The sequence below is a fragment of the Lissotriton vulgaris genome, chromosome 1_1, assembly GCF_964263255.1.
Source record: "Lissotriton vulgaris chromosome 1_1, aLisVul1.2, whole genome shotgun sequence".
In the NCBI taxonomy this organism is placed as follows: Eukaryota; Metazoa; Chordata; class Amphibia; order Caudata; family Salamandridae; genus Lissotriton; species Lissotriton vulgaris.
In genome coordinates this window covers 1,982,186,554-1,982,200,235 of record NC_141685.1, presented here as the reverse complement: position 1 = coordinate 1,982,200,235, position 13,682 = coordinate 1,982,186,554, and the positions used below count along the sequence as shown (strand labels likewise).

At 41.1% G+C, this 13,682-nt stretch overlaps 1 protein-coding gene across 2 annotated transcripts in view; it reads right to left on the bottom strand.

Moving 5' to 3' along the window:
• CACNA2D1 (calcium voltage-gated channel auxiliary subunit alpha2delta 1) overlaps positions 1 to 13,682 on the bottom strand; it is a 1,701,483-nt gene that overhangs the window by 145,222 nt on the left and 1,542,579 nt on the right. For both annotated transcript variants that reach the window (XM_086919803.1, XM_086919796.1), the window contains 2 exons: positions 11,006 to 11,090; positions 9,821 to 9,883 (listed from right to left, as the gene is read on the bottom strand). In XM_086919803.1, the coding sequence (XP_086775929.1) occupies positions 9,821 to 9,883; positions 11,006 to 11,090 (148 nt within the window). The remainder of the gene's footprint in view (positions 1 to 9,820; positions 9,884 to 11,005; positions 11,091 to 13,682) is intronic.

The following is a 13,682-nucleotide window of genomic DNA, read 5'->3' as shown; positions in this document are numbered from 1 at the left end:
CATATCTGATGACATCTCTCAAATGACATCACTGATGACATCACTGATGACATCTCATTTGACATCACTGATGACATCACTGATGACATCATCCAGTGACTGTGTGTTTCTGTAAAGTTTAAATATGTTTTACATATTGAAGAATGAGTGGATGTATAAGTGTCTGGATGAAGGATTTAGTAGGTGCGTGACTGACTGTATGAGTGAGTGATTAAATGTGTCTTACTAAATGCATGGGTTAGTGACTAAACTGTCTGAATGTGTGCATCAGTATGTCTGTTGTTGTGTAAGCTGCTGCATGTGTTGATCAGTAGCTATATGAGTGGCTATATTGTAGTACTGAAAAATTCTGGACCCGTGTTATAAACATCATTGTATCATGACGATTTTGGTATCAGCAGACCGGTAATGATTGAGATGTTATGCACAAGCAATTCCGTCATATTCGAGTGACAAAATCACCTTGAAATCAGAGTTTCCGTCTTGAACCCTCGGGTTCCATTTTGTGAACGGCAGCCATTTTGTGATTGCACTCACCTAGGCAAAATGACTAAAGCCGAAATCGAGTCAGAAGGACACGTATATCTTCGCTGACTCCTCTGTGACCTGGGCGAGCTGAGTCCACTGCCTGAAGCCAAACCTTTTCGGCCAGTGCCTTTCCCAGTGGCCGAATGAGATTAGCATCGAAGCACAACATGTCATAAACCTTTCATCGCACACAAAATATGTCTAATCTCACACACACCTGTCCCTGTTTCTTTCTTTATGACTTGCTTTACGAGGAGGAGGTGCCCGTTTTTATTAGGGGTCCGTCGATATCTGATGAAAATACTGGGCCTTGCCGGATAGTTGATTGTGGGCTGAACAAACTGAAATATGGGCTTGTCATCATGACTCTGCTTTTTCTTTGTAGTGAAAATATGTGAATGGTCAACTGTAAAATAAGGAATGTTTGCCTAAAGCATAATATTTTGTATAAAAAGAGAAGGCTGGCTTTGTAAGATTGAGCAGTCTCCTGAGAACATACACCGTGTTGTACTTCTAGGATACCTGTTACTGGCTGCAGCCAATAAATACGATCTTTGACTTCACCTAGAAGACTCTGTGTTTCTGTAGTCTGAAACAGGAAGAACTCGAAGTCTTCGGGTGTGTACCCTGGCACCGCTGGGTACATAAAACCCAGTACTTCTGGTGGCGCCCAACGTGGGGCGATTTCAGCGGTACCGGTCCAAGCCAGAGGTTCGTGAGGAGCTTCGTGTAAAAATTCTGGAGGAAGGCCGCCACTTCATCGACCCCTGTATGTCGACGTGGTCCGAAAGTATTTTCTGCGAGGTTCCCCGCTTCCCGACGGCTACAAAGGACTGCTGCTCTGACTATAGCCCTGTTTTGGACCCTTGATGATTGGTAGAGCGAAACGGTAGACGAGTCTTCTGGTGACGTCATCGATACCTTCAGTTAAGTATGAGTGGAGCGTGTCCCAGTCCTTAGTTTGGTTCTTAGTTTAGGATCCCTTTGATTTGGAACTTGCAAGTCCCAAAGCGGAAGGACTCGTGTATTCACGAGACTATCATATTCGATAATCCTTTGAAGTTTGAAGCTAGACTAGAGAGCATAGATCCCTGGTCTTAGCAGACTTGGAAATATGTTTTGTCTTGGTAATAATAAGGATTCCCGATTGGAGGACTCGTGTCCGGTTCCTCAGATTGGAACTCCAACCTAGGAACTTTATGTGAAACATGGGGTAGACCCCATCGCATATAATGAAGTATGGATCCGATACACCAGGAAAGATGGTGTTTTAAAATGGCCTCAATATGGTAGTTTTGACACAGAGATTTTGGATAATTTAGAGGTTAAACTTTTTAAGAAGAAAGCCCGGCCGGCAATGTTTGACTCTTTTCGCATATGGCGCAAAGAAGCCAAACAGAGAGAAATTAAATTAGCGAAGAAAAATAAACGAGAACGAGGTATGTCAATGGTACAAGCTGCTGTTGCGTTTAGGGATAATGAGGAAGAGCAAGAAAGCGAACAGATGCTTAGGGTGAAGAAGTTAGTGGTAGATAGATGCTACCCAGTTTTGCCGCGTAAAGAACAGGAAGGAAGGAAAGATCTTGAGAAAGATCCTTTAATGTCACATCTCTTGAGTTCGCCACCCCCTTACGTACAGAGTGCTACGGCACCACCGCCACCAGCTGTGATTGCACAACCCCCAGTTGTTGTGCCACCTGTGATTCCACCTCAGCCAGCTCCATTTCCGTTGGCTACTCTTCCTTTGGCGCAGCCTCATCTGGGGCCGCCACCTTTGTCTCCTTCTTCCTCTGCTACTTCTATGCCTGTTCTTAATGTTTCCTCCATTCCGACTTTAAATTCTTCTGCTACTGTTCTGTCTTCTCTTATTCTTTCACCTTCTCCTTCTGCTAGACAACGAATGACTACTGCAGTTACTGGTTTCTTTTCTCCTTTGTTGGGGCAGTTGGGTATGTCCCCTGTTATTGAGCGTAGACAGTCACGTAGTCAGTTGCCGAATATGGATGAGTGTACGATTTTGGACCATATGGCGCGTAAATGGATTATGTACGATACGCGATATGATCTTGAGGGTGTTATGCATGTTTTCCTTCAATGGGAAGCACCGAAGCAACGGTACGTTTTTGATACGATGTGTGCTTTTCTTGTTGAGAAATGGGACGAGGAAGTAGGATAGCTCCTGACAAGTTGTATAGCATATGTTCCGAATTTGCGAAAGGAATGATTGTGAGTCCATCTGATGTTGAGAAAGAGGTTGCGACATTGTTGTCATTTAGGAGTGAGTCTCCTTCTCGACAATTGTTTGAGCCTGATTCTTCAGTTGGGAGAAAGTCACGACAATATCCGATGAGAGAAGTTCCTCCTGTGTGGAAGGAAGAAGTGGTTGCTGGTCCAGGTAATAATCCCCCAGCTGTACCGGCTCATTTTCAGCGTGTTTGGGTACATGTTCCGTGGAAACGTGCTGAAGTTTTAGCTATTAAGCAGTCTTTGCCCGATCCACGCAAAAATCCAGCAGGGTATTATAAAGAGATGACTCAAACTGTGAGTTCGTGTATTATGAATTTGGCGGACATCGACATGTTGTTTGGCAATGTTGTTCCACAACCTATTTGGAGTAAGATTCGTCATACGGATCATGCGGTTGAATTAGGTGATACATGGGTTAACCTTAGAGACGCCGACAATAGACAAGTAGGCGGTGCTAAGCCTGAGGATTTGATTACTGAACTTCCTGATAAAATTATTACGTATATGAAGACTTTAATGCCCGAATTGCGTGTCAATTGGGACAAGTTGTCTGCATGTAAGCAGAAGAAAGATGAAACGGTGTCTGACTTTTTCACGAGGTTCGAAGAGACCTTCGTAGATCATAGTGTTCAGGATATGGCTACCGAGGGTGGTCAGAAATTGTTTGTTGACAAATTTGTACATAATTTGCTTCCTGAATTGTGCAATAAGTTGAAAGACTCTGAAAGTGCTTGGGCTGTTTCCACGTCAGCCCAAATTTTGGCTACTGCCCAGTACTATAAAAATAGGCGCAAAGATGAGTTAGGGAAAGTGGATAAGAAGACTAAGGATTTGAAGACTAAAGTTCTTCTACAGCAAGCTTATCCACCCCGTACTACTAGTCAGCGCGATTATCAGCAACCTCAGCAGTATTCGAGAAACTCGCAAAGAAACGAGTCTTCTCAACAGCGTTTTCCGTTTGGGCCTAATCAGTGTGCGTATTGCAAAGAAGAGGGTCATTACAAGAATAGTTGTCCGGTTCTGTTACTTCTGGTGTGAGAGGTAGAGGTGCTCAACAAGTGCCTAGAGGTAGACAGAATGTACGTCCTTTGCCTCCGCAGAACTCGATGAATAGTTTTGATCAACAGCAGCGTTCGTCTGGTAGGACAGCACAGTACTACGTGAATGATTACTATGTTGAAGGTGACGAAGCAAATGGTAATGATTGTTAGGACAGCCATGGACAAAGAGAGGGAGTTGTTCAGTTCCAGTAGATCAGAGTGGACCTTATGTTGAAGTGATTGCATCAGGTGTGTGAGAACCTTTTCTGTTGGATACTGGTGCTACAAAGAGTTATATTATGCATTCTAAACTCCCTGGCGCACCTTTGTCTGGCTTCGATAATGTTTCTGTAGGTTTTTCTGGCGCCCCCGTTACGAATCCGATTTCTGCTCCATTGTCTCTTTCTGTTGGTCCGTGTAAGATCGAAGCACCCCTTCTTTTGACTACAGGTTGTAATGAGAATTTGTTGGGATTGGACTTATTGAAGAGATTGTATGCGACATTGTATTGTTCTCCATCAGGAGTACATCTTACTTTAGGTAAGAGAGTGATCTCTCCGATGTACGTGTCGAAAGATTGTCTTCCATCTGAATTGTCTCTCTTACCAGATTCATTGTGGGCTACTGGTCCAAATGATGTGGGTCTATTGGACATTCCTCCATATGTCGTGCCACTGAAGGTGAATGCTAAGTTACCGCGCATTCCACAATATCGTATCTCGAGTGATGGTGAGCGTGCACTTTTGGTGATTATTTATGATTTGATCGGAAAGGGTGTCATTGAGGAAACGAGAGGTAATGTGTGCAATAGTCCTGTTTTGCCTGTTCTGAAGAGAACTGATCCTTCACAGCCTCCTGTATATAGGTTTGTCATCGATCTTCGCGAAGTGAACAAGATTGTTGTTCCACAATTTCCAGTTGTGCCTGACATTACAGCCCTTTTGGCTACTGCCATCTGGTTTTTTGTGATTGACTTGAAGAATGCTTTCTTCAGCATCCCGATTGCCATGGAGAGTAGGGACATTTTTGGATTCTCTTTAGGAGGTCGCAGTTTTCGCTTTAAACGCGCTCCTCAAGGCTATTGTGAGAGTCCATCGATCTATAGTCAAGCTTTGAAGACACAACTTGATCTGTTGACTTTACCTGATGGTGCAGCCCTTATTAAATATGTTGATGATTTGCTAGTCGCTGCTGACACTGAGGAGATTTGCAGGGAAGCCACTTTGTCGTTACTACATCACTTGTCTGATTGTCATCACAAAGTTTCTCTCTCGAAGTTGCAATTTTGTCGACAAGAAGTAACCTACTTAGGTCACCTCTTATCGAAGGAGGGAAGGAAACTGACCCCAGAAAGAATTCCAGCTATTGCGAAAATGAGTGTGCCTACGACACAGAGAGAAGTACGTGCGTTTTTGGGTATTACGTCGTACTGTAGAGAGTGGATTCCTAATTTTTCTTTGTTAGCGAAGCCTTTGATAGCTCTTACTGTTAAGGATACTCCAAATCCTATTCCTTGGACTGACGAATGTCAAACAAGCTTTTCTGAATTACGCAATGCGTTGTGTTCGGCTCCTGTGTTGGGTACTCCAGACTACAGTAAACCTTTCACATTGTATGTCCACGAGAGAGAGGGATGTGCATTGTCAGTTTTGACTCAGCAGTTTGGCGATAAGCAACGTCCATATGCGTACTTTTCGTCGACTTTAGATCTGGTAGCTAGAGCGTTGCCGAGTTGCTTGAGAGCTACGGCGGCAGCGGCTGTTTCAATTCGACAGTCTGCTGGTTTGGTTACGGATAACACGTTAGTTGTTATGGTTCCACATGCAGTGGATACCTTGTTGAACCGTACGAAGACACAGCATTTAACTAGTGCTCGGTTGTCGGGTTATGAGTTGACATTGTTAGCGAGTCATGTGCACATTAAACGATGCAACACGTTGAATCCAGCCACGTTGTTGCCGATTTCAGTCGAGACGGATGATGATAGTGAAGAACAGCATGACTGTTTTCTGAGAACTGAAGAAGAAACGAAAGGGAGAATAGATCTTAGGGATACTCCTCTTCCTGAATGTGATGGTACTTTGTGGGTTGATGGTTTTTGCTTTAAGTTGCCGAATGGTGATACGACTGCGGCATATGCTGTTACGACTTTGCATACGATTTTTGAAACTGCACGTATTCCACATAATTCAGCACAAGCAGCAGAATTGATTGCACTTACGAGAGCGTGCGTGTTGTCGAAAGGTATGAGAGTGACCATATATACTGACAGCCAATACGCTTTTGGCGTGGCTCATAGTTTTGGACGTTTGTGGGGTGAACGTGGATTTTTAACCTCGCATGGGACAAAGATCCAGCATGGACAGTTGGTGAATGAGCTTCTTGAGTCACTGACCCTACCGTTACAAGTTGCGATTGTGAAATGCAGTGCACACAAAAAGGTTACTGATGATGTTGGTCGTGATAATGCATTTGCTGATGAAATCGCAAAAGAAACAGCAAAAGATGTAATGAATCGAATGTATGTAGCAAGCCCTGCAAGATAGGTTGGTGATGTTGGAATGTGTGAAGATACGATTGAGAGTGTGAAATCCATTCAAGCTGAAGCTACAGAGAAAGAGTTGAATGAATGGAGAGAACAAAAGGGTAGATTGGATTTGAATGGTTGTTGGATTGATTTGTCAGAGCATCAGAGATGGTTGTTACCCGATGCGTATGTGCTTGCAGTGGTGACAATGGCTCATGGAATGGCACATATTAGCGTGAAAGGGTATGTGATTGGTTGCCCAAGTATTTGAATGGGAGACTGAGTGTGTGTGTGGGTGGCTGGGAGGTGTGTGACTCTGTGCATAGATGTGTGAGCAGTTGATTCACTAGGTGTATGAGTTCAAGAGTGCATGTGGAAACAGCTATATGGGCGGTTGACTGTGTGCATGGGTGTGTTGGTGAGTGAATGGATATCTCAGTGCTACATGTCCAAGTAAGTACATATGTAAAACACAGTGCATGTGAGTTGGCATATATAAATGACTATACATGAGAGCCAGTGAATGTGCGAGTGGCTGTATGGATCATTGTGTACTTGTATCAGTGATTGTATAAGAGAGTAAGTATGTGTTAGTATATGTTTTAATAAGTAAGGTGTTGTGTGTATAACTGTATAGTTGAGGAAATGGAAGTGTGATTGATTCTTTGCATGACTGACTAGGTGTGTGAGTGGCAGTGTGTGAGTGTCTGTATAGGTGTATGAGTGCATATGATAGTGTTGTATTGATGAGTGACTGTATGTATGAGTGATTCTATGGGTGAATGAGTGAATGTGTGTGTAGACCTAGGAATCAGTGAGTGTGTATGTAGTAACTGGTATTGGTGTGTCAATGGTTTCAAGAATGGCAGTCTGTATTTAAGACTGGGTTTATCAAAGGTTATATTTGAGTGTGAGGAGGTGCATCATATTATCACATGAATGATATCATCAGTGATGTGATCAGTGATGTCAAATGAGATGTCATCAGTGATGTCATTTGAGATGTCATCAGTGATGTCACTGACCATGTCATGAATGATGTAATATGTGACATCATCGGCAGTGGATTGCGGGTGCGCGAAATATAGTTAGTACAACTAAGTATATAGGAGCAATTTCAATGGTTTTTTAAATGCTAATTCCTAACTATATAAGGCCTGAAACCTATGGTTTTTTTAAGTGAATTTGCACGGTTTTTAAAATGCTAATTCCTAACTATATAAGGCCTGAAACCTATGTTTTTTTAATTGAATTGGCAAGGTTTTTTAAATGCTAATTCCTAACTATATAAGGTCTGAAACCTATGGTTTTTTAAGTGAATTTGAAAGGTTTTTTAAATGCCAATTCCTAACTATATAAGGCTTGAAAACTATGGTTTTTTCAGTGAAATTTCAAGGTTTTTTAAATGCTAATTCTTAACTATATCAGGCGTGAAACCTATATTTTCTTTCAATAAATTTCAAAGGTTTTGTAAATGCTAATTCTATTAGCGGATAACGTTTATATATGTTATTATCCTTCTGGGACCACCTGAGCAGCCATCTTGTTTCTCAGGAGAAGTGAGGCACAAGAGAGCACAAAACAAGAGTGGAAAACGCATAAAGGGGGCAGGGTTGAGATTTAAATCGCGGGGTACGCGCACCATACGCGTACCGTACACATACGGTGCGCGTACCCCGCAATTTTTTTGATTTTCTTTTTGCCCTTGGGGGTCCTTTTGGGACCCCCTGAGAAGGGCTAGAGTGTTGGGGGGTCTCTATCCTGCCCCCTTTTCGTGTTTTCCACTCTTGTTTTGGGCTCTCTTGTGCCTCAGTTCTCCTGAAAAACAAGATGGTGGACAACACTTCCTGGTTTGGACAGTTTGGAATGTTGACAGTCAACTGCCAGCCAATCAGAAACTCGCTCGCGCACGTAAGGGTACGCACACGTATGCATACGGTACGCATACCGTACGCGTACGGTGCGCATACGGTGAGCGCATATAGATATATAATTTGCTCAAATTCAATTTTCTCAACAAGTACTAGAGGGATTTTCACCAAATATAGAAAAAGCACTACTGCATACCTGTCCCTACCATTTTGCCAAGTTTGGTGTAATTCCGTTCAGCCGATCAGGCTGTAGCTGTGTCTAAAGGTCCCATAGAAAATGGCATTTGAAAAATTTCATATTCTTTCTCGGCCCCCGCTTGACGAATCCCCCCGAAACTTTCAGGGAAGGAGAGGAGCGTAGCGAAGCAATTTTACGGAAAATTACACGCAGATTCCTCAATCGGCGCCAAAGTTATTCCCAATAGAATGTTGGGGATTTCCTATGGTAACTAGGTCCTAACTATATATACCTACTGGCGACCGCCAGTAGGTAATATATATATACACATATATATGTATATATATATATTACATGTTTAGGTGCGTTTCTGTTGCACAAATTGCATTATTTTAAAACCCTTATATCACAGTGAAACGTGACATATGTGAAATTTTTCCCAGTTTTCTGTGAAGTACAGATTTTACCATCACAATGATAGCCCCTAAACCACTCGGTAAAGCTTTAACAGTGTCAGGACTATGAGACATGGCGTGCCAAATTATGCAGCAAAAACATTTTATTATGTGGCAGATTCCCTGGCAATGGTATTTTCATCATTTGAACTAGAGACAATATATTTGGAGAAATCTACAAATTTCGAAAGGAATGTGGCAATTGTACAAAATCAATATTTAAAGTGTGAGCATTACAGCCACAGAACTGTACAAATCAACTGACTCTTACCATTGCCTATAGAATTACCAACAATGTTTTCAAGAAAGATAAACATGACATAAACATTCCAGTCAGTTCATTCTGTTATCTGCTCTTTGAAGACGTATTTTTTAGGGTAGCTACCCCAAAATAAACATATAGTAAAAAAAAAAAGAAATAACCAGTACCATAATATGGTTCAATTTTACCATCTCAGGTGTTCTAATGCCATTTACAAACCACTCCACCTTTGGCCTTGCGCTTTATGATGTCGTCAGAATGCCATGATGGAAATATTGGAAATACAGAACCATATAAAAAAAAATCTTACTGGTAACTTAGCTCATATTTTATGCCCCAGCATCATGTTTCTGAGGGTCATGAGATAGCCTGAACAGTTGTGAAAAAGTTTGGAGTAAAAAGTGAGCCATTACTAAATTTCATTAGAAATCATTCGTCAAGGACTGCTGCTTATCCAGTTTAGAGACTACTAACAATACATCTGAATATGAATGGTTTAGCCCTAATCGCCAGCAGGTTCTTTCACTTTACTGTTACAGGAGTGTTTCAATTACAATCAGCAGCTGCATAACTAACATTGAATGTAATATAATTCACATCTTTGTATCTGTCTATGCACAAGTCTTTCTTGTTACAAAAACAACAAGACTGCATTTCATTTTTCAAATAAAGTAATGTACATATTAGCCCGGAATAGATGATCAATGCTTACCTTTTGGGGTATACTCTTGTGATTCCGCCGTCCGTTACTACAAACCTTGCAAGTATTCCATTCCTAAAAAATATAATGACATAATTTTCACATAATGACATATTTCGTATGAACATTGAGATAAATTGATATAAACCTTTCTCTTTATACTTTTGAAAAATGCACAATATATTTTCTGATTGTCAGTCTGTAATTCATATAATCTTTGCTTAGTGAAGAATTTATTCTTAGAGTTGTCTCTTTTACATATTTACATTTTCTGATACTGTACAGCAGTGCTTCCTGACCTGTGCTCTGAAGAACCCCTGTGGACCATGAGGCCTACACTGGGTCGTCAGAAGTCAAAAGGTTAAGAACCACTACTGTACAGAAATAATTAATGTTCTAGGGCTAAATAGAGAGTTACGTAACTAGACACTTTCTAAATGAGGAGAGTAGGGGTGGGCTTTGATGTAAAATGTGACTTTGATCCACTGCTTGAAATTCGGGATGCAGAAGTAGCTATCCCCTCGGCTGGAGTGTTCTGATAAGCGCATGTACAATCTGTGCTAAGTGCCTTTAGCGGTAATTAAGCTCCTGTTAAGAGGAACTGCGTAGTCATTGTTTGTAATAATATTCAAACCACTATCACAATGAAGCCTGGAAAGACATTCGGAAGGATGCTTCTGAGCTATATCAGTTGTAACAAAGCTCAAAGCTTGTACTATGGCAAATATTTAGAGACTGAAATGTTTTTTATGCTTCTATAACTTTGTGTTAGGGGAGTTAGTTAATGTGTGGGAGAATATAGCCCTTGATAGAAAATTAAGTCTGCTTAATGTGCCATCAGATGGTAGTCACCTTCTTACCTTCTTTCCCTTTTCATATGAAAAATCAGCTGTCGTCTTTGCTGAACGTTTTAAGCTGCAGATTGTTTGCAGATTGTTTACATTAAGTAAATTTCATGAAAGTGAACATTCTTGAACAATGGGTGGACATTTTATGACTCCGACTAGCTCCCCCACTTCCCCCCACCGCCCCTGTTTGCTCCCCCTGTACTCTAAAGATACTCCTCTCCTCGATTGTCCTACATTTGGGAATACTGGGTGCAGGAAGAACGGGGAGTTTGTTTCATTGGGACAAACCGACTAGAAAATATGCCCCCTGGTTCTTACATTTATAAAAGAGAAAGGAAAGACAACTTACGGGTTTTGCTTACTCCAATAGTTTGTAGCTAGCTCATTTGTGAAACCAGCATCAAGCAGCACTCGGTTCACCATATCAGTATTACCTGACAAAGAAAAAATAGTAACCACAAATTATTTCATGTAAAAGCAATTACATTCCAGGAGATTGAAAAATCTGAAAATGTATTATTTAAGAAGTTTTTGTCTGCAAGTAAGTAACAGGGCCACATCACATATGATTCAAACATCACCACAAATGTTTTCTTAGATTTTTAAAACGTAACATGTTTTAAGGCCGAGGATCAGCGCGCATGCGCTGCTGCAAGACCTGCTGTAATTACTCTCAGGAGTGAAATTACAGCGGCTCCTTGCCATTGGCTGACAACCTCAATTGTTGCTCCTTACTGGCCGGTGTTCCTGACATGTCACTTCCATTTTTAAGACAAACAAATGTTGGTGGTGTGGCACTCTGTTATTTAATTGTAGTTCAATTCAATCCTACAGTGACTTGGGTGCTGACCGGTTTGCTCCCTCTGACCGGTGGGGAGTTATCGAATATGTCAGTTTGTATGCTGTCAAGCTTGACAGAGTAACCAATCGCACTCCTATCAACATACAGCTCGACAAATATACAAGAGAGATAAATGACAGAAAGATCCGCAAATATAAGCGCGATACTATCGACTACAAGCTTGGGGAGGTGTATAATTGGGCTGAGGTTTATGCCCAACGAAGGCAACAAAGACCATTTCAAAACCCATCATCGGATGAAGGAAGGTCATCATCTTTTGATTCTACCCAGAAAGATGCACAAAGAACCAATAGACGAGGAAAACAATCAGACAACAGGGATAACACCACTAACACCTCCGCCTCTACAACATCAGAGAGGCCTCCTTTTTTAGGGAGAGGCCAAAGCCACCACGTCTAACCAGGAGGAGCAAGAACACAAAGAGAGCCAAGCTCTTCAATATCCCAATCAACACGCAGCAAAACAACTTAGTCATCAATATTTCGAAAGAAAAACTATCAAAGAACCAGCTGTCTGTCCTACAACGTGGTTTATCGTTTGTACCCACTTACAGACCTAACGAATTGTAAACGGAAGTGAGCTTTTTTAAGTTCATGAGGACCCTTCGTTTAAGACACTTTTTCACAAACATAGTAATTGAACCTACGATTCCAATACAGACTGCAGACACAACGTTAGGATTAAAAAGCAAAAGCACGTTTCTAGCTCCGGTAAGCCATAAAATCTTTGACTCATATGAAACAATTACAACCAATGAAATAAAGGAGCTATTCAGGAAACCATTCAACAAGCGCTCCAACTTGTCTACCTACGAATTTCGAGCCATTAACCAAATCATTGAGAATCAGAAAATCAGATGCTGCAAAACAGATAAAGGAGGTGCCCTTGTTATAATGGACACAGAGTTTTACCTTGAGAGTGTAAACAATCATGTATTTGATGAAAAACTATACATGGTATTACCGAACGACCCTACTAATGCATTCAAAGATACCTTAAAAGTCATCATCAACCAAGTGGTAGAGATGGGAACCATCACCGAAAAAAGACCAAAGATTTTTAACACAAGATCATCCAAAATGTCCAAGCATCCACATGCTCCTGAAGATACATAAGGACTTGATGAAACCACCTTTTAGACCAATTGGGTCGACAAGGGGTTCAATCCATGAACCCATAGGAAAATATTTAGACCGACAACTACAACCACTAGTTCAGAAAATGTCCACATATCTTTGTGATACAACAGATTTCCTCACCAAACTCAATGAAACAGAACTAGACAAGACTATGGAAGTAAAATTATGTACCATCGACGTTTGCTCACTTTACACGTCTATCCCACACAACAGAGGCATTGAAGCCATAGAGTAATTCTTAGTTAGCCATGACATCAAGCAAGATCTAAAAGTATTCCTGCTGGAATTATTGCATTTTACGCTGAACCACAGCTACTTTTCCTGGAACGAGCAACATTTTCAACAATTAGCCGGAACTTCCATGGGGAATTGTGCGGCCCCCAGCTACGCCAATATCTTCATGCATCGGTTGGAACTCGAGAACATTCTTGAAAATCCCAGATGGCAGAACAAAATCTATAAATTTTGGAAATTCGTAGATTATATCTTTCTCATATGGAAAGGACCATCAATTGAAATTGAAGAATTCATTAAAGATATCAATAACATTGATGATCACATTCAATTTACACATTCCATTAATACTGGATCCATCCCATATCTGGATGTGTTAGTTTCTTTGCAGAACAATTGTTTCCAGACAGATGTGTACACCAAAAAGACAGACAGAAACAACATGCTGATCTTTGACAGCTGTCATCCAATGTCATTGAAACAGCACTTACCCTATTCTCAGCTGCTAAGAATGAAAAGAATATCATCAAGTGATCAAACCTATGAAAGAAATGCAACCCTAATGATCACAAAATTTCGTGAACGGAAATATCCAGATAAAATCTTGGAAGAAGCCAAAGCGAGAACACAAGTCATCCCTAGGGAAGAGCTACTCAAAACACGCACAAAGGATATAAATCAGGACAGACCAGTGTTTGTATATAAATTTTCAAACTTAAGCCAACAAATAAAGAGAATTATTCTCAAGAATTGGGAAATGGTTATAAAAGAACCAGATTTTAAAGGACTCT